The sequence below is a fragment of the Hippoglossus hippoglossus genome, chromosome 14 (genome assembly GCF_009819705.1).
Source record: "Hippoglossus hippoglossus isolate fHipHip1 chromosome 14, fHipHip1.pri, whole genome shotgun sequence".
Taxonomy (NCBI): Eukaryota; Metazoa; Chordata; class Actinopteri; order Pleuronectiformes; family Pleuronectidae; genus Hippoglossus; species Hippoglossus hippoglossus.
The window spans coordinates 13476734-13498288 of NC_047164.1; the positions used below are offsets into that span (position 1 = coordinate 13476734).

At 41.4% G+C, this 21555-nt stretch overlaps 2 protein-coding genes across 2 annotated transcripts; one reads left to right on the forward strand and one right to left on the reverse strand.

Moving 5' to 3' along the window:
• Nucleotides 1-480: 480 nt before the first annotated feature.
• On the reverse strand, nucleotides 481-13422 carry map7d2a (MAP7 domain containing 2a). Its single transcript, XM_034607599.1, has 17 exons — nucleotides 13305-13422; nucleotides 11577-11669; nucleotides 11103-11186; nucleotides 10914-10991; nucleotides 10280-10443; nucleotides 9856-9952; nucleotides 9128-9217; nucleotides 6848-6954; nucleotides 6672-6757; nucleotides 5805-6196; nucleotides 5572-5713; nucleotides 5298-5484; nucleotides 4573-4677; nucleotides 4397-4447; nucleotides 4143-4173; nucleotides 2674-3355; nucleotides 481-2530 (listed from the first exon to the last, which is right to left on the reverse strand). Exons 1-17 carry the CDS (start codon nucleotides 13339-13341, stop codon nucleotides 2272-2274), a joined length of 2685 nt encoding a protein of 894 aa, XP_034463490.1. The 5' UTR covers nucleotides 13342-13422; the 3' UTR covers nucleotides 481-2271.
• pdha1a (pyruvate dehydrogenase E1 subunit alpha 1a) lies at nucleotides 13413-20119 on the forward strand. Its single transcript, XM_034607589.1, has 12 exons — nucleotides 13413-13749; nucleotides 14467-14659; nucleotides 15488-15556; nucleotides 15641-15814; nucleotides 16099-16225; nucleotides 16381-16472; nucleotides 16979-17071; nucleotides 17658-17813; nucleotides 18155-18226; nucleotides 18312-18379; nucleotides 18891-18999; nucleotides 19164-20119. The coding sequence occupies exons 2-12, from the start codon at nucleotides 14612-14614 to the stop codon at nucleotides 19326-19328; spliced, it is 1173 nt and encodes a 390-aa protein (XP_034463480.1). The 5' UTR covers nucleotides 13413-13749; nucleotides 14467-14611; the 3' UTR covers nucleotides 19329-20119.
• The last annotated feature ends 1436 nt before the right edge of the window (nucleotides 20120-21555 follow it).

A 21555-nucleotide genomic window follows, 5' to 3' on the forward strand; every position in this document is an offset into this window, starting at 1 on the left:
ATTTTAGTTGATTTCTCAGAGAATAATTCATGGATCTTGATGAACTATGAATGTGTGCAATCTGGTGCAGATACAAACAAAATTATGGATCTAGTGAGTTTAAATGTGGTTTCATTAAGGGACTGTTTGGCCTTTGTGGAGATATGAGCTCTACTGAGTGCCCTTTCTCTGTCTCTGTTCAGGGGATTAAAAACACTTCACACCAAGAATGAGCATGTTTGGGTGTAACCATGATTAACCAGTTTTCTCTATTGTTCCACTGCAGCCAATTCATCATGATGTGTTTTTTCCATCCAGTTACCGGTTTAAAAGCAGGCAGTCTGAGTGCTTTCTTTCTTCCTCTTTACACTTCATTACTTGTCTTTACAGTTTTAAATCTCTCCTCATCTTTGCGATACATCTGCGATCATCTTCTGATTAGGTTATAAGCTCGATATCACAAACACCCATGAACACACAAAACAGAAAATGCAGAGTTCCAGTTTTTTACATTTTATTGTTTCTGGTAACATTATCATGACCATGCTAACCATGCACAGTGTCTACAGAAGTTACGTCACTTAAAGAGTTAATCTGATTGGGAGAGATTGTTGATATGAGCAGACAAACACCGTGGTTGTATGTATTGTTTCCTTGTACTCATTTGCTTTTCCTTAAGATCAGTCCCCTTTGCGAAACAATCTTAAATGTGGAACAGCTGTTTGAATTTGCCACAAAAATATACAGTAAATCCTGATGCGTAGATGCAATTTATGGCTACTTCACTTACAGTGATTCAGAGGGCCGAAGCAGGCGATGTGTTGTCTGAGAAACAAAATCTTAATGTCACTGTATAAAGTGACAATACAGTATAGCTTATAATCATTTGCAGCATGGAGGAAATAACATGTTTCAAACCAAGGTTCAAGTATCACAGGTCACACACAGTAATTCCCCTGGCCAAACATACACTGTAAAATGTGTCAACACAAAAATAAAGTTGCTCTATCAGTCCCAAATAAGGCACCTCTACTGAAATTACATTTAGACATGACACAGGAAAATACAAAATAAATCAGTGATTAGTGATGCGATGAATTGTTCGTGAATTTAAAGGAGGTACTTCCTTCACAGGACCATGTGGATTGAGAAAAACATTAGCAGCAAACAGCATCTTTATAGCTACAGGGCACACATACCTATATTGGTTGTTAACATCCAGCCCCTTCAGTCTTGGGGCCCAGTCACATATATACGAATGCAAAGCAAATATCGTCGGTAAAAGTGAATCAAAGTTGAACTCCAAGCATTTCCGTATGTGTGCCCTTACAAATCAGCTACCAGATATCTATTGAATGGAATCTATGCAATTACTGTACATCTGTTTAGATGGATGCATCCATTAATAACCTTGGAAACACAATTCAGCTAAATCGAGTTCATGCGAGAGGAACATTACCTGGACAGACATTTTAAAAATAAATCAGGAACGTGACAAGCCTCACCCAGCTACACATTAAAGGCTTAAAAGAGCTTGTGAAAGGCAGAGGTTCAAACACAGTATTCAAATCTCTGAGCAGGGATTTCAGTGAGGGATCTGTGCAGGGACAATTAAAGTTTCTTACCGAACTAGTTAGTTAATTCACAATTCTGTATTTTCTAAAGGCCTATAATCAAAACCCTGATATTTGTTTTTCTGTCGTGACATCCAGACACACCTTCTCTCTGTGAGGCCTTCACATGTGCTCATCTTGCACCCACACACGTACACTTTCTAAAAAGAACTGCAGAGACAAAATTTCTGACACACAATTTCAATGGATTATTACCTCCGCCAAGGGGGGGCATGTTTTTGTCCCTGTTTTGTCCGTTGATTGGTGGTTTGTTTGTTTGTGAGCAGGATTAAGCAAAAACTACGGAACAGATTTTCAAACTTTTCCTTGATTTCTTACAGAATTATTTATGGATCTTAACGAAAAAGAAATCAATATCCAATAAAAAAGTTAATTTAAATGTGATTTCATAAGGGGACTGTTGGGCCTTGGCGGAGGTTTGAACTCTACAGAGTGCCATTCTAGTTTGCTATGAGATTAGATTACAGGAGATCTTTTGTTTATACTGCAAGTCATGAATTATATATATTTTTAATTCAATCTCTATGGCTCTATTCCCATAAATGTAGCAACACAGGGGCACATGCTCAAAACGTGACACCCTGTGAGTGTATGTACGTGTGGGGAGAGAGAGAGAGAGAAGGCAAGCGACAGAGGAAGAGAGAGAGAGATAAATGGACTACTGGATGCTAAGTTTATTCGATGACGAAGGCGACATCCCGATGAGCTTAGAGTCTGACATGGGACTAACGACGCCCTCAATGAGGTTCTTGTTACAGTCGCCCATGTTGTTCTCAGAGGTCAGTTTGGGGAGGGGGATGCCGTCGGTCAGATCCATCAGGTCTTCGAGAGCACGGCTGTTACTCAGACCACTGTGCTGGATCTCAATGACCGGTGAGAACTCTGGGATTGAAATCAGTTCTTCCTTAGAAGCTGGGCTGAAATACATCAAATAAATAACATGCAATATCTTTAGATTTGACACTGAATCAATGGTGCATTTGATGTGAAGTGGTTAAATAATACTGATATTCAAAGTCAGCTCACCAGAATATAACTTTTCCCACTCCAGACGACTCACCTGACCTCCATGGACTGCACCTCATCACATGACCCCCTCCCCTTCACATCGAGCGGCTCCAGCTTGATGATTGACGGCAACAGGCGTCCCACCAGCGGGGGAGTCACCGAGGGTCTAATAACCTCCACCTGGGACCCTCTGTTATTGTTTCCCTCTGCAGCTGACACACGCAGGCTTTGTTGTTTGCTTCCCTCAGCAATTTGACGGCTACTCGACGAGGCACTTCCACTACCCTTCAGTGCTCCATTCATCAACCCCCCCTGCTTTACGTTGGCTTTGGCATCTGCTCTCAGCTTTGTTGGCTCTTTGTTTATTTGGTCTGTGGCTTTTACATTTTCTACGCGCTGCTCGTTCACATTCATTTCCGCCTCTCTTCTCTGCTGCTTCACATCACAGGCCTTGCGTTCCTTGCTAGGTCGTCTGTCACGCTCGTCACTGGTTTGTTTGGCGTCCGGTCTCTTCTCGGGAACACTGCGCGTTGGTGTTACATGATGAGTGTTGTTTTTAGCTTGTAAACTCTTCTGATTGTCCATCTGTGCTGCTGCTGCTGATGATTCTTTCCTCACCAGGGCACATTCCTTCGGGTTGACCTGGACCGTGACCGGCTCTTTAACCTGAAACTCAACATTTTTGGACGCTTGCTCCTTCACCTGAGCATTCGTTTGAACAGTCTTTTTATCCCCTGTGGAGAATGAAAATAAAATCACAGTGGGGTTCACTTTATTTGGACTGTCCAGTTAAAATAAACTGAATTTCCTAAGTAAAGAAATTGATCATTTTTCAAAAGTCCCGGTCTGCTGACACATACCAGGATTATTGGACGAGCTGATACTAAATATTGACATGAACTGTAAAACCCAAATGTGTAGCTTATTATCACAGGACAGTTCAAGTAAAGTGTTGGCTCACACTGTACAGAGCCATCCCCTATAGAGACTGGATATTTCTCTCAAGGTCATTTTCAAGTGTTGCTAATTCACAGTCAACCCTCCACGGCACTGCTCTGCAGTAAAAGGTTCTCTGTTAGCACCAAGTGTATCGTCCTTGGCTGCTGGTCCATTTTCCAGAAACTGTTGTGTAACCCCAAACCCAATACACAAACAATATAACAATATGCACAAATCTGCTCGGCCAACATAAGCTCACGTAGACAAGGATCACTGCTGTTCATTCTTCTGAATAGCCAAAGCAAAAGCATCAGAGTGAATTACAAAATAAAACAAAAATGCAAAACTGCAGGGAAAAAAATATATTGGCTTCTGTGTCTCCGACTGAGATTTCAAACAAACCAACTCATAAAAATGTAGATCTATGCCGCACATGCTTAAAATAAGCTGATGAATGCATCTGATCACAAACCGCACATGCCCTGTTTGCATTTTTACAGCTGCAAGGCATAAAGCGAGTCATGGAGTGAGCAAAAGAAGCAAAACTAAAATCATCGCGGGGCGATTGAAGGACATACTAACCTGAGACGGACTTCGTCTCCACCTGCTCCTCCTTTTGATTCAGTGCACAGGAGAGACAATCGATTCATTATTTGTGGTAATTAGGACACAAAAACCAAAGTATCACCAACAATATAATTTAATAAAGGAGATAACAACAGAAAGTCAAAGTTTTCATAAATAAAATTTGAAAAGAAAATCTCAATCGCGTGATGAGCAGGTGCTTAAAGGCAGCAGGTTTACTGTACGAGAGCAGAGGGTGTCTCTTACAGTACCTTAAAGTCAGCTTCACCCTTCCTAGTTCTCTTCATGATCTCCTCAATTCTCTGCAAAAAAAAACATCAACACATAATCACAGTGTGAACCTTAAAGTGAGTTTCATATTTCAATTGTTACATGCAGTCAGCTGGCAGTGAGAGCTTGGCTTGTCCTCTCTGAGAGTTTTAATAACCTTTTTTCTCAGTTGCCTCTCCTCCTCTTCTTGTTGCCCCAGTAGTTCCCTTTCTAGCCGCTGACGCTCTGCCTCCTCCTGAGCCTGGACTTTGGCTTTTTCTTTCTGTTAAGATCGAGACGAAATCTATTTATATGTTTTACAAACTGTGAGACAGAACTTCACATGAAAGTCACAAGAAATCGAAATTCAGTGAAAACAGCATTAGGCAAAACCAGCATTGCCTTAGTAAACAAAGTAAGACATCTGGGTAACATCGTTTGGAACGATTTATGCAATGACGACGATGTGCAGTGTCAGTGCTGCAAAACTTTATGTACAAGCCAACATGTTGGCACACAAATGTTCTATGTGTAGATGATGTTAGAGCCAACTGTATATGATTATACACACCGCAATTGTGGTGCAGCTATGATCATGCAAAACTGAAAAAGCCTCAGGTGGCATGCAATGTTAATGGCATGCAATGTCCCCATCTTTCATGCTCTGCTGAGGAGGTTCATGCATAACTTTATGTTTCGATTAACCAACTCAAAAAGCGTGGTCATATGGCCCTTAACTGAGACGACACCCATTTATAATCAGTGTAGCCTCCTTGTAAAATGTGATATTGCATTCAATTTTTTGCGCTGCATTTAGTAATTTATTTTATCTGTATACTGATATGGATCTATGAGTCTGAGATACAGCTTAAGGTTTGTGGCCTCTTTTAAAAGATCTCTAACCTCTTTGTCCATCTCGTCGTTCTGCTCCTTGTCCTGCTCCTCCTTCTTTTCATTGTCTTCTTTTTCTTTCAGCCTGTGAACATCTTCCTCATTTTTCTTCTTTTGTTCCGCTTGTTGAGCCTTCACTTCTTGCTGACGTCGCTGCTCCTGTTCCAGTTGCTTCCTTAGCTGCTCCTGCTCCTGCAGTCTGGTTGGCAGGTACACAGGCTCATTACACACATTACAACACATGACCCATGCTCTCTTTAATCCACGAATCATTCAATGAACTCACCTCTTTTCATCCTCCTGTTCCCGTTTTTTCTCGTCCAGTTCCTTCTGAGCTCGAGCCTGACGCCTCCGCTCGGCCAGCAACCTGGTAGCCTCCTCTGCGTTTGTAGTGCCAGCTGCCAACTTCCCCATGCATGATGCTGCTTCTGTCACACATAGACAGGCTGGGGTTAAGAATCATCTAAATTTGTTAAAACTGGATGATGAAATAAAAAAAATAAAAACTTGACAAATCACCTTTTTTCTTGTCTCCATCCTGAACATTGCTCTGTGTCTTCTTCTCTGAGGAATCCACTTTGGGAGACAAGTGGTCCTTTCTGTCAGGCGACTGAATTCTGTCCGGTGTGTCGCCTCTGAGGTGCTTATCAGACGTTTCAGCCTTAGATGATCTTGTTTTAGTGATTTCAGTGTTCGCCACAGTCTTCTCAGCTTGCAAAGACGGATTAGAGCCCTTTGTGTCCGTATTCTTTTTCAATGCGGTCTCAGCTTTGGATCTTTCACCATGTTTGGCCACCTTCTTGTTTTCTGCTTTCTTGTCATCACTTGACATGTTTGGACGATGTCTTGTAGGGGAGTTATGGTACTGATGTGCGTTGCCCGGAGACTGGGCACGGATCTTAGATGCCAGCCTGCGCACAGATGTTTGGCTTAAGAATTAAGTTTTATAACAGTAAAAGAAAGAACAAGGTTTAAAGTTCTAGCTGAACACTGCCATCCCAGATCACATACGGACATGGGCCACTTCAGGCAATGATGCAGCACTTCTGGCCTTCTTGTGGCATAGACCTAAGTGGTCCAGCTAATGTGGCCCAAATATCCCAAAACAGATTTGGGCCCTTTTTGGCAAACATGCAGTGCTCTAGGTAAGATTTAATCTGATTTGAACCTCAAGTGGCCCATGTGGTAAATGGTGAATATGGCCCAAATAGCACAACATTTTGGGCCTTGCACCTTTGGTTGACATGTGGTATTGCTATGGCCTACTTGTGGCCCAGATCTGACAAACAGAAGCGGACCTGGATATCAGTGTGTCAGTGAGGGCAAACATTTTTGCTATGTGGGATTGCCCGACATTCAAATCAACAACAAAGAAAATAATCTCACTTGGAGGTAGCCGGAGATTCAGATCTTCTCAGAGGCGATCCACAACCTGGTGATGCGGTTCTTCTCTCTCTGCGCAGCCGCTCTTTCTGCAGGTTTTTCAGTGAGTCATTTAAGCTGTGAGATCCTGCAGTGAGTGTTTGATGCTGTGTTAGCACATGAAGTGTGTAAGGACTGACCTTGGGGGTATTGGGAGTGGACTGGGAGCCTCCCTGAAGTCCCGCTCTGTTGTGATCTGCAGGGTTCAGCGAGCTGCAGAAAGGCGACCTGTGAGGACTGCATGGTGCTGCATGATGACAAACACAGGTCTTTTCAAACAAAATGATAGTAAATGGCAAATGACAAAAGGATACTAATAATAAAGTATAACCAGGGGGAGGGGGGTGTCTGGACAGTGTGTGCTGCATTCAACTGGAGGGTGCAGACTCGATTCTGCAGCTGGCAGCGATGATGCTGCGATACTAATTAATATGAGGATTAATATGAGGCTCTGTTGCAGTTTAAACCACAATCTTTGACTTGAGGTATAAATCTCACAGTGATGCAAGTATCCATGTTTCACCGATACTGTAAATTTCTCTTTGGGCAGAAAAGCTGCAGACTAACAGCTCAAATGTATGAAATGAAATTATTTCACAGCATCACTCATTATTTGTCAATAAGAATTTAACTTGTTTGCTAAAATGCAGAGTGACCTTTCTGCAGCTGACAAACACATGTGGAGGGAGACATTAGTGTTGGCTCATTGATTTTCCCCCGTTGGAGAAGATCTGACTGTTTCAGGGCTATTGAACCCTGACTGACTCAGCCAACAGTCCCGCGTGATGGAGAGTGTTAATGCCCCAGTTAAGCCAGTTTTTTTAAATTAATCCCTGTATGTGTTCACTGCTGTGCAGTACGATGCAAGCACACACATGCCAGCAGAGTGGCTGTGAGCAATAATCTCAAACCCAGTCCCAAACATGTTCTCACGCCTCCAAAGCAACGACAGCAAATGAAAACACACACACCTTGTGCACAATCACAAAAGCAAAGGTCCTAAGCACGTACAACACAGGGAGCGGTTTTCTTTGGCACCTCTTGTAACTTCTCGCCCATCTGTCACAATCTGTAAAGAGTAATCTCTAAAGAGCAAGGCCATCTCAGTGGGATGACGGTCTCAGCTTCTATTTTAGTGCATGTATTTTTATTCTAGGTCATTTGCGACGATTCTCCAAAACTGTCTGCTCCAGGAATCCGGAGTCAACAGCACTTAGCTGCTTTCATTTTGAAACGTTAATCTCGAGGCATCAAAAACACAAAAATGACACAGATCCTGCCCACACATCTACACTCTGTTAAAATAATATCCCTTGTGGATGAGATCATTGAGATGTTCTAGTCATTTTATCCAGTGTCCTTTAGCCTGTGTGTAATTACTGAGATGTTACTAATCTGGGGCAACTAATCCAGAGTGTTGACCTCTGGGGAAATTTAACAGAGAGTTGAACATACTGAAAGTACGTGTTCACTAAAACAAACATGCCACATAGGAATACTGGGCTGAGGGAAAATAAGTTTCCAGCAGTAAGATTCAGTCTGTGAAAAAGCTGATGCATTTTTTTTATTGACCTTTTCTGCATGGTGGTCCATGAGAAGCTGTTCTGCAGAGAGGAAAGAGCTGCCAGAACATTATGCAGAAGGAAATATTTCGGCTTGGTTTTGTCTGAAAATTTGCTTGGATCATTTTAAACCAGTATTTTAGGACAAATATAGGACATATGTCCGTATAATCTCAATTAGTCCAGGCTTTTTTTCGCCAGTAACTGAAAGATAAAGGCCATTGCAGCAATTCACAAGCACAGCAAACACAATTAAACCTGCAGCACATACAGCGTACTTGCAAGCTTACAATATATCACACAGCAAACACAAACCTTTAAAACAACAAAGCAGCTGAACATGCACGCATCTTATGCAGAGAACACATTTGCCTTTGGTTTAAAGGTTCAGTGTGTAAGATTTAGGTGAAAAAGATTTATTGGCTGAAATTGAATATAAAATAATCCTAGCGATGTTTTCACTAGTGTGTTTCATCTGAATTTTATAAATTGTTGTTTTCTGTACCCTAGAATAGGCACTTTATATTGAAATACTTTATATTTAAATCTGGAGCGGGTCCTTTCTACAGAGGCTGCCATGTTTTTTACAGTCGTCCAGACCGGACAAACAAAACACCTTTTGAGTTTTTATTACAACTGGGGGCTACCACAGGTTCTCTTTCATGTTTTGAAGGGGAGGGTGAGGTGAGGGGTGTTCAGCTGCAACTAGCAACTTCACCACCAGATGTCACCAAATTCTACACACTGAACCTTTAAGTTTAAATTTCAGCTCTGCCCAAAGGCAAACACAACACAAACATGGTAACTGTTGGATGAACATGAGGGGAGATAGGTCATGGGGCAGGGGCTCAACGTTACCAGATTCGCTGACAGCAGGAAGGGGGGAGGCAATGCCATGGGAAAAGGCGGAGGCAGCAGAGAAAGGGAGTGGAGCATTCTCACTGTCACCTATAGGCAGCAGGCGGAGCAGAGCAGACAGAGCATTATGAACAGTTTGTCTGAGCAGTTCCTCATCCAGCTGTACACACCTGGATGGGAGTTAACACACCAGCAGAGATGTTGTGATCAACTGTGAGTCATATGTTTTTTGTCTGGTTAAAAGCCACAATGTGTAGTTTTAGAAAACGTGCCACACACAGAGATGAACTGTTGTGTTTTGAAAGTCAAGCAGATGTAGTTTAGTTCTGCAGAGACAACAGCACAGATATGTAACTCTATCCTGTGTCTGTAGGAAACAGAAACACATCTCTGCTCATGCGTATACTTCAGCAGCCACGATGCCATCAGCAGTAATCAGGCCAAAGGACAGGCTCTCATTTACACACACACACTCTCTCTCTCTCTCTCTCTCTCTCTCCCTCTCTCTCTCTCTGTCTCTCTCTCTCTCTCTCTCTCTCTCTCTCTCTCTCTCTCTCTCTCTCTCTCTCTTTGTGTAATGGTATCTCACAGAAATACAATAAAATACCATCCCTCTGAAGAAAAGAACAAACTAAAAAATGGTCTTCCATTTCCAGCTGTTCCACTCAATTCACATTTATATATAACTCCCCTGCCTTGTATGTATTCACTATATTCTCTGTGCTCACCTGCTCCTGAAGGGCAGCCCCTGCTCCAGCGTTTAGTCCTCTGCTCCAGCAGAAGGCTTCGCTCAAAGGAGCGTTTCATCAGGGCCTCCAACCGCTCCTGAAGGCAACACAGCAGAGCAGACTTGCATTCAAACACTGCCCTGTCATTAGTGGCATCGATTTTTTTTGTACTATAATATATACAGTCTATCACAGTCCCACGTGATATGTCCGTGCATTCGTTCCATTTGTTTCCATTCCTCCCTAGACTACTGTAATATCTAAAACTCATGAAATATGTGTTAGAATTTGATCTAAAAACAGAGGAACTTCAAGAAATCTTTGTGTCCTCCACAACCTTTGTACATTGATTGTCTAAACCTGAAACCAGCACAGATGACTGGAGTTGCACAGAGAAGACCACAAAGTGTTTGATCCGGCTGACCCTCTCTTCCTCGAGCTGCTGCCTCCTCTTCTCCTCCACTGCAGCCCTGCGGAGCTCCTCTCGCTGCCTCTGCTCATCCAGCCTCTTCCAGCGCTCCTCCACTGTGCGCTCGTACTGCAGCCGAGCTCTGCGATCCTTCTCCCTCATCTGCTGCTCCCTCGCAGCTGAAATAGACAAGACAAAGAAAAAAAGGAATTCTTTTCAATGATTTTCCTGTAACTGTACATTCACCCAAAAAAATATTTGATTTTAATGTGAACTTGTTACAGTGAATTTGATTCTGTCTGTCAGCCCACACTCTGAATCAAGAAGATAGAAATCCTTGTCACCATGAGGCTAATTCAATAGCTAGAGGATGAAGTGCAAGTGTGAGACCTACTTTTGTCCACTATTCTGTGACACTGCCACATCCTCTGAGGTGACAACGCTCATCAAATCAGCAAGTCAGTGAACTCAAAATGAATGCTCTATTGGTTAGAAAAGCCCCTCCGCAGCCAATTAAGCTGTCCAGCCAATAAAGTTTGGAGGGAAACTGCACAGGAACAGAAACCTACAGGCATTTCAGAGCGTCTCAGTTCATAAAATCAGCCTTTGTGGTTTCACTAGTGCCAAACAAAACCGGGACATCACCCACCCAGGCTTCTCTCCTTCTCCTCACGTCTCTCTTTGGCCAATCGCATCCTGTCGTCCGTCTTCATGTAACCCTCCACGGCTGAAAGAAGAACGAAGACGTCACAGAACAAAATAACAGACACTGGCGATGCACTCAGAATTAAAGGACAGAGAAAAGTAGGTTCAAAAGAAAGCAAACAGTGAGACTTACTTTGTTTACCTGCATGGTTTGCTGCTAAGTGCGAAGGGGACGCGTGTCCATTTATTTGTGGCTTTTTCTCTGTGTTAGATGGAGCTGGAGTCACCATGACAGAAGAATGAGAGAGCACACACAGCTTTTTGTCCCAAAGGTGCATAATATCAGTGTCACATTACTGAGCTGCAGTGTTGCTTTAATACCACCAGAGGGACATATATCCTGCACTCTGTCTAAAGTGAATTATGTTGCAAAGTGCCCTCATGCCAAGGGCAAACTGCAGCAATATGCAGGAGAGGGCTGGAAACTGTCCTTGATGAGACAGTTGCTCCACATACTTTCACTGCGAAATGCATTATCCTGATATGTACAGGCCTGTAGACTCATATTTGGCAATGTGCAAGCAGGAAATATACCAAATCATTGTGCTGTAAATGATTTTCACCCAGATAATGGAAGGAAAGTGTGAGTTATGTGAGGATTACTCACTTGTTTTTCCTGTTCGCGCTGGAGAGCTGTGACAATTTGTCGGAGATCTCTTGTCAGGAAGTAGAGAGATGGACGGTGGTGCCATCTTTTCACCTAAATAGCACACAAAACAAATAAGGACAAATAAGAAAACTGTGTTTAGATCAGTGCAAATTATTTAGTACATCGATATTATAAATGGATAACTTTTTGCTGGTATAGATACAGTCGCATAGTGTGTGTTGCAGAGGTGTTGAAGGGTCCGAAATTTCCTTTGGAATCAATAAAGTGTCTATCTATCCATCTATCTATCTATCTATCTATCTATCTATCTATCTATCTATCTATCTATCTATCTATCTATTATCCATCCATCCATATGTAGATGAGGGAGGGAGCTGAATGTGACATCACCTTAACACAAAAATTGTAATAAATCTAATATAGATGGATTGAAAAAACGTCAACATATTTTATTGCAGAATACTAATAATAAGCAGTTAAAGTTAAAAAAAAAAGTCTCATATCAATAGTTGAAATAAATAATTGAAAAAAATCTATGATGTAATAAATATATTGAATGATGAGAATTGGTTCCCAACAACTATACAGCCGCAATAAAAGAGAGTTCAAATCGTTAACTAATTCTACAAATTCCCTGAATCAGTGTGTGCACTTCAGGCTAAACTGCCAACATCCGCTTCACTTGGTCGGGTGAATTACTCTCGCGTCAGTCTAGGCTTTTATTGTGTAGTGAAACCTGGCAGACAACCCTGACTCCCACTCAAACAAGGAAGCCAGGAGAAGAACTGCTGCTGCTGCTTTGTTTGACTCTGCTCACTTTGACCTGAACTTAACTAACTCAACTAAACATGGTACTGCACTCGTCCATCATGCTTAACATTGTGACATTCATCATTTTCCATAATAAGATGTTTTATTGATCTTTTCCGTTGCCACAGTCTTTCACTGGAATGATGCAGGGTATGTTTACGTCTTTATGTCTTTGAGGTGGAGTTAAGCATCTTGGTTTCAGCATTTGTCTTTGTGAAATAGACCTGGAGGGTTTCTAACACGCAGTAACTACATCTTTCCCAGTACATTCTGTATTGTCATCCACGCACTTGTATCCCATTTGATTTGCCCTTCTCTCCGGTCAGGGTGAAATCCAAATAACAGAGTGAAAGTTTAATCTGATCCTGCTCTGCAAAGTGAATGACCCCAGTCTGCATCCCACAGAGTCACCAAACAATGATGCTTTTAAAATTCAGTATAATCCATGGGTCTGTCCTCCTGTGCCACACGCAGCAGTACAGTCCTCCACCCTCTTAACCCCCCTTTTTCTAGTCAGTCACGTTATCACACAAAAGAAAACACATAATACACTGATTGCCCGATTTTCCTTTTAAGTTAAAGTAGCACTATGTAGGCAGAGAAAGTGCAGACAACACAATAACAGGAGATACATGCAGCCCATGCTCACTTTCTCTCCATTAGGCCTGTGATGAGGGTTTATTTGATACGAATTAAACATCCCTCTTTGACCATGCATCCTGCAGCATGTGATTCAGAACAACCTTCACAGTTTTATTTAGCAAATAAGGAATATATAAAAACACAGTGGTCGCCGGATCATAGCTGCGCAACCAGCAGTGCAAATATCAGTTGCGTCATTCGCGTCTGCTTCAAATCGCAATCACAACAACAACGAGCCCGTCCGGTGTGATGGTGAACGTGCGTGGCGCTTACCTGTTACTGCGCTGGATGACGGCACTGTTTTCGCCATGGTCACAAGAAAGAATAGACGCGATATCGCCAGGACGCGCAGTCACCCGCGGCTCTGCAGTGGTTCCAATGCGCTGCTGCACCACCGGGGTCCGCGTCTCTCCTCCACCACCACCACCGCAGCAGCAGCAGCAGCCGCAGCAGGAGCAGTGAGAGCAGCCACAGCAGCGGGGAGCGCTGCGCAGCAACACCGCATTCAGCTGAGGAGACTGGAGGTCATTGTGGAGGCTGAGGATGGGGAGCAGCACGGGAGGGTTCGGTTTGGATGCGGGAGAGAGATGCTGCTCAGACTGAAGCGGATGAGGATGATGATGATGCTGGTGCTGGTGCGCGCACACAATCCAGTTTACTACCGTGCGTCGCTGCGTAAATCCCGCCCACATATAAAGGCTATTCACACATTATACCGGTAAATGGAGGAGGTCCCCTCTCTGCTGCACACACTGCAGCCAATGATGAGAGTCAGATGTAGGCCTACTGCTGACTGAGCTATCATAAGATAAGAGAAGAGAAGAGAAGAGAAGAGAAGAGAAGTACTTCCTACATCAGTCAAAATGAGCTAGAGAACACGTGGAAGTATAAAAAAGGCAATCAAATACAAATAAATGATAATATAGACAATATACTCCTACATCATTACAGATGCAATTTTATCTGTAGAGAATCGCACTTGAGTAAAGTGTAGTGGCACATTAGATCATTACATGATGATGCATATTCATACATTATGTCTCCTGCTGCACACCCAGGCCCAAACACCAAATATAGTCATTGATGACAGTCAGATATAGGCCTACTGCAGACTGAGCTATACACAACATGGTCTACCATATAAGATGGGATAAGAGAAATTGCGTATATGTATAAGAATATATTGAAATAAACGTAGGATAAATGTATAGGCATATATAGACTGTTATGGGGACACAGGCGAGTGCACAATATGGATAAAATGGTGTTAATAATATAACCTTTTATTATTAGTAGTATTATAGTAGTTGTAGTCTTGACATGACCTACTTCCTATACTATTAGGTCTATTTTAGACCTATTTTATTTTATTTTATTTTATTTATGTATCTATGCATGACTTGTACATGCTGTCTCGGTCATTCTGATCTATTAGGACCAAAGACCAGAGAAGAAGGGGGGGCAGCAGAGCCGTTTCCTGCAGGAATTGACGGCAGAGAGGAAGAGTGAGCGGAACCGGAAGTGCGGAACCTAAGGACAGAAGTGCTGCTGACTGCTGTGAGCTAGTGAGTCCAGGAAAGATGCTGACCAACATCTCCAATGTGCTGAGAACCTGCGCTTCCAGAAATGCAAGTACACACATTTGAAACCGTCACACTCAAACGCCGCGGGACAGCGTGAAACTAAAACCTCCGCTGTTTACGTGCGACGTGACAGCCGCCGCTGTTCTGACCTTGTGAGGCCGGATGGTAGCTTGTTTGGCTAACAGCGAAAAGCAGGCGTTAAATCCTTCTGACAGCTCTAGTGTGTTGGTTAATGAAGCCTCTTTTAAGTGTTCCCTAAACTTTACTGAGTTTATCTCTTTGTTTCGCATTTTGTCGTCAGGAGCGCTGTTATCATGAATGACATATACTAGCTGGAAGCTCTTTGAGGAGTCCCTGATATGTCCTAAGAAAGTGTGGTTAAATAAAGTTTCATTTAAAAAGCAATGTTAGACTTTATCTCAATTATAAATATGAGCTGGAGACAGTGACCAGATGTTTGTCTATTGTAAAGAAAACAAAAATAAAAAAGCAGTTTTCTTTATTCATAGTGCTATTATTTCAAAAATATTCAGATTGTTATATGTCGTTAGATATTTGTGAAATACAGGAAGGTGTATCTGACATGCGCTGAAGTTGAATATGCACATTCGTACTGTACAACAAGTGTCAGGTACTGAAAGCTGCCATCCAATGTGTGGTCAGACTTATGATTATATTTACTCATTGTTTGAAGATATAATTACATTTAACACTTTTGAAAGTTTCTTTTAAGACAATATTTCATATATGAAATCTTATTGCTTATTTTGCTGAATAGAAAACTTAGTAATGATGAATGATTTTAGGATTGGCAATTTTTTAATTTTTTATTATATCTATGCTATTTTTGAATCCTCTTCTCTCCTATGTCAGGGAGCTGCGGTGGTCATCTCAGCACGCACATATGCTGACTTCACAACCCAGGCTACCTTTGAAGTAAAGGTAAGTTGTATTTTTGCTCTAAACTGATCAATGCACATGTGAGTTTGTGCTGTGAATTCTTATGTATTTTTTCCTTTTCTCTAGAAATGTGATGTGCACAAGCTGGATGAGGCTCCGGCCACTGAGGTGGTTATGACTCGGGATGAGGGTCTGCAGTATTACCGAACCATGCAGACGATCAGGCGCATGGAGCTGAAGGCAGATCAGCTCTATAAGCAGAAGATCATCAGAGGGTTTTGCCACTTGTATGACGGCCAGGTAGAGTCCACTATAATTTTTTCCAATTCATACAACAAATTGAATGGAGAGTTTCATTCCAGTTTTAGAGCAATGTCTTATGTTTGGCAGCATGAGATGTGATTACTCAACAAGATTATTAAAAAGAAAAGTCTCCATAAATGCAACACATTTAACAGATGCACGCAGTTGGGTTGTCACTTTTTATTTGAAATTCGAACATTCCATCATATTATCAAACAAGAACATGCAGCAATCGACACACAGACAACATGTCAAGCTGTTTGTGTGTTTTCTCCCTGTAGGAAGCTTGTGCAGTCGGTATTGAAGCATCCATTAATTTGACTGACCACCTGATCACTGCGTACCGCGCCCATGGATACACTTACACCAGAGGGGGGAAAGTGAAGGAGATCATGGCCGAGCTCACCGGTGAGTCTGAAATGCTGACACAAAGTCAGAGACATTTTCATTTGTGACACAATTTTGAGCCCCAATCACTTTTGAGTTTAACATATTATTGTTCACTCGTTTTTGTTTCACCTCAAATTTCTTAGCCCTGCGTGGTTTTCCTTTTTAATTTACAGGCAGAAGAGGAGGTATTGCAAAAGGCAAAGGAGGATCAATGCACATGTACTGCAAAAACTTCTATGGAGGAAATGGAATCGTTGGAGCACAGGTATATCACCATAGTTTACTAGCAGAGTGTTTAATGACAAACATGTCAACTGGTCCTTTTGGTCTCTTGACTACAATTCAGCTAGTTCTTGAGCTAATTCATAAAGCAGTGATAATTAGATTGTATTAGAGAAAGCCACTAACTCAAATGTTTTGTGAACACAAATCTAAATGTACCAGTATTTTCTCAGTTGGAAGTAAATGGGAACACAGGCATGATAAGTGGGCCTTGTTTGATAATTTTTACACATATAGTGGAATTCAAGTAATGTGACTCTGGTCATCAAATCTTTATTTGGCGTGACTGCAGCCATGGGTACCTCAGCTCTGCTAGAAATATTATGGCAAGAAACCAACATCAGCCAAATGCTCAGCTTACAGGAATCCTTGATATGTTCTAAGATGCCACTGAACAAAATCCCTTGAGCCAAATCCAAATTTGTGATACACTGTTTACTATTTTAAGTTTTATATAGCTCACCCCAGACATATGTTGATTCTCCTCAGGTTCCTCTTGGTGCTGGTGTGGCTCTGGCCTGCAAATTTCAGGGCAACAACGAGTTGTGTGTCTGTCTCTACGGTGATGGTGCTGCCAACCAGGTATGGCACAGAAAACACTTACCAGCTTTATTCAAAATTAGGGAACAGTCTTTCTCCAAAGATGAAGGTTTACTACGACTTTATACTTCATTGAAATCTATGCATATGTTCCAACTTGCTTATATTGTTCACAGTAGCTGGGATTAAGTGACCATGCATGCACCTATAAACTGTGGATGTGACAATTGTGAATGTGCTTAAAAGTTCTGGTATTGTGTGGGCCTGTAAACATGAAGACATTAGACTGGCAACTTCCCTAATAAACTGAACAAAGACAGAAAAGTTAAACAAGCTACGTAGCATCTGCTTGTCTCCTTTAGAATCACAGCTGCTACTGATTTTGTTGGCATCCTTTAACTGAGCCAACCCAGACTGCTCTCTGAAGACGTTCACATTTACTGCAGGGGCATAAGGTTTGCTGTAAGATGGTAAAATGTTTACATTTTAAGATAAGTTACTGTCTAACCTTTCTAACGACAGGCTTTTAAGATCTGCTATGTACGTCTAATGGGAACCATCAGGATCTTCAAAAAACGAATTGTCTTTCAATGCTTTGTTAAACCAAATTCCTTCATCGACTTTACAGGGTCAGATCTTTGAAACCTACAATATGGCCTCACTTTGGAAGTTGCCCCTCATCTTCATCTGTGAGAACAACCGGTACGGTATGGGAACGTCAGTGGAGCGAGCTGCAGCCAGCACAGACTACTTCAAGAGAGGAGAGTTCATCCCTGGTCTCCGGGTACTGATCTCACTTGTTTCTTTAAACCTTTTCCTTAACTGATGCACTTTTTCTGTAGCAGGGAGAGTGGTCCAAATTGAGGAAAGTTAGTCTTTATACTTCTTGATGTCACTGTACAATACAGAACCTTGTATCTTAAAAGAAAAAATCTGGCACATTTTTGGAACTGGTAACTTTGAGTCGGGGGAGTTTGGTGTAACTTTATTTAATTAAAGGTGACTGTTGGACCTTGGCGGAGTTATGCACTGTTCTAAGTTCAGCCATTCTTCTTAAGTATAAATTACTGTAGTGAATTCCCTGAAAACGGGACCTCATTATTCAATGACTTTTTTTGTATTCAGGTGGATGGGATGGATGTCTTGTGCGTTCGGGAAGCAACCAGGTTTGCCGCTGATCACTGCCGATCTGGAAAGGTAAGTGAAAGACATTGAATCACATTACGTGGCAAACATGATTTTCATTTTCCCAGCTTGAATGTTTTTGTCATACTTTTCTCAGGGTCCCATTCTCATGGAGCTTCAGACATACCGTTATCATGGACACAGTATGAGTGATCCTGGCGTCAGGTAAATTATCACTGTACCTGGGCTCTTGTTTATCTTTATGCCAGTCTGTATTGTGCTTTGCTCTACATGAGAAAATAAGTATATTAATTTGACCGACTGATGGTATCTGCACTGTGCTTCCTCTTGCTTCTGCCACTGTCCCACAGTAGTCTTCATGTATTCTCCTTCCCGCTGTAGTGGCCTCGCAGTGCCCTGACCACAGCTCAGGGTTGGACTGAACACTGTGACAATAATATTGATGTTCGCTGCAGCAGCTTATAGTTGTGATTAGAAATGTAAATGCATCCCTAATCACAACAACATTTTTACCAAGTAATGCTATTAATACAAACTCCAATAGTGTTACAGGGATTATTATGGTTTTGCAACATCCTCAAATCAACCCCCTTTATGCTAATAGTAGTGGTTAGTAAAAGTAACGTTTTTATTGGAAGATTTTCCAATACTTGTGTTACAATACAATTGTATTAGTGCATCCCTACAACATCCCTGCACCCATCTGCCCTCTCAGCTACCGCACACGTGAGGAGATCCAGGAGGTCCGCAGCAAGAGCGACCCCATATCTTTGCTGAAGGATCGCATGCTTAGCAACAACATGGCCAGCATTGAGGAGCTCAAGGTAGGAAATACTTTGTTTAGTTTTTTTTTGGGGGGGGGGGACAGCTGAATGACCAAACCCTCTGACATCATTAATCTATTGCCAATAATATTAATAACAGAACACAACTAGATAATACAAACAAATTACCATAATCCTCTGCCTTGTGTGTGTTGCGTCTGTAGGAGATTGATATAGCGGTGAGGAAGGAAATTGAAGATGCTGCTCAGTATGCCACCACAGATCCTGAACCCCCACTGGAAGAATTGTGCAACCACCTCTTCGCCAACAACCCACCTGTGGATGTGCGTGGCACGAACCCATGGTCCAAGCTGAAGTCTACGAGCTAAACTAGTTTTTTTTCTCATCTCGCCTTTTCATCACCTCTTCAGCTCTGTAATATATTCCACCCCCCCTCCCTACCCATCACAAATACACATCATATAATGTACCGTCTGGTGCCTCAAACCCAGGACGTAATGCATCAGCAAGTATTTAAAATTGAACAGCAGGGGCCATATTAACAATGGTGTGAGAATTAAACTAACAAAGATCGACAGGATCACAAAATCAAAATGGATAAAACCTTTTTGAAGTTCTATTGTTTTGCCAGTCCTACTTCCCAACATTACCCCACTCCGTGTTGTTGAATTTGACATTTTGTCTCATATTTATTTATTTTTCATAAAAGCTTTCATTTTATGTTTAGTAAATAAAATCTCCATCCATGACAGTAGTGGGTTGTTTAAAGTCATGTATGAAGTACTTGAATTAGAAGAATTTCAGATGAACGCCGAAGAAATTCTTTAAGCTACTGTGTTTAAAGTCTCTTAACATTAAGCATTCTGTATTTTTCCCACTTCACAAGGTTTTGCAAATCTGGCCCCAAGTGAATATTCTAAATTTGCCTGTTTGATATTTATCTTGGGTCGTTTCATTAAACAAATGTTCATCCATTACTGTTTAACTCAAAGATAAAAAATAAATTGAATTAATAAATATTTCAATTTGAGTTAAGCACCACTTGTTACAAAGACATAAATGAGAGCAGGTTAAAGATTGTTGCCAACATTCTTGATGCTTTTCCAAATGTTTTATCTTTCTGTGGACTATATGTAATAAAGAGTAAAGAATACCAAGGGAAAGGCTTGAAATATTTTAACTTGCCAAACCAGACACATGCCTGGCAGGTCTCATGTCGCTTAGAGGACAAATGTGTAGTCTCGTGTTTGTGTCGCACTCTGAGCTGTGCAGGTGATTCTATGCGTCATTACAGTCCGATGTGTGAAGACGGATTTCCACAGTGTTTACTTTCAGGTGGTTGTGTTGCAGGCGCTTAGGTGCCTTTCAATACATACTTTTTCCATTACCTACATGTGTATGTAAGAATATGTATTGGTGCTAACCATTGGTTAATGTAAACTTCATAACTTCACATCTGAAAACTTTAGCTAAGTTAAGCTTTTTCAAATCCTTGAAAGGCGTCTGGGTACATACTGTTGGTTCAGTTAGCGATGTACTTAAAGCCACTTGAATGTTTCCCTCAGAAGTTTTTTTTTTTTTTTTTATATTTCACCACCATCAGCAGGGCAACATGATTGGCTGAAATGTGCAGGAATACATGGACATTATGATTTTAAGTCTGTTTCTCATCAAAATCAAAAATGAATTATTGTGACAAAACTAACATTGAGGTAGCAAAATAAAAACAGCCTGCATATCAGCATGTAATAGCAGCCAGCAAACGTTAAACCCCTTATTAGTGTTAATCAAACTTTGCAGCATTTCTAATAACTCTCTAAAGATGCCAGAAGTTAAAGGTTCAGTGTGTAAGATTTAGGTGAAAGGGATCTATTAGCAGAAATTTAATATAAAAAATTCTAGTGATGTTTTCACTAGTGTGTTTCGTCTAAATTGTACAAATTGCTCTTTTCTTTAAACCAGAATGGTCCCTTTATATTTAAACACTTTATATTTACATCAGGAGCAGGTCCTTTTTATGGAGGCTGCCATTTTTTACAGTAGCCAGACTGGACAAACTAAACATCTTTTGAGTTTTTATGACAACTTAAGGCTACCACAGGTTCTCTTTCATGTTTGGAACTTCACCACTAGATGTCACTAAATACTACACACTGAACTTTTAGGGTTTGTGATAAGTAAAAAAAAAGAAGAAGACAGACTTAAATTTGAAAGGTCCATACCTGCAACTGCACAACAGAAAATGCCTACAGTGTATTTGTTGTGAACTGTTACATTGAGGGTGGCAGATGGCTGAAGGAAGCACTCAAGAAACATTAGGTTTATGTGTGAGCCACAAATAAAAAGACTGAACGGTACAGTGTTGGTAGTCTCGTCTTTATAGTAGGATGTTGGGTAAATTCACAAAAGACATGGGTGGGTATTGGTCTGTACTAACTACTTTTTCAGGACATTGGTTCAAAAATGAAACGGCTTGGCTTACAAGTTAATACCTTTTTGTTTTTCTAGGTGCACTCTTTGGTTACTTTGTTTAGTTGCAATCTGTTGACCAAGTTGAACATGACTTGTTCTACGTCCTTAGGTAAACTGCAGCAG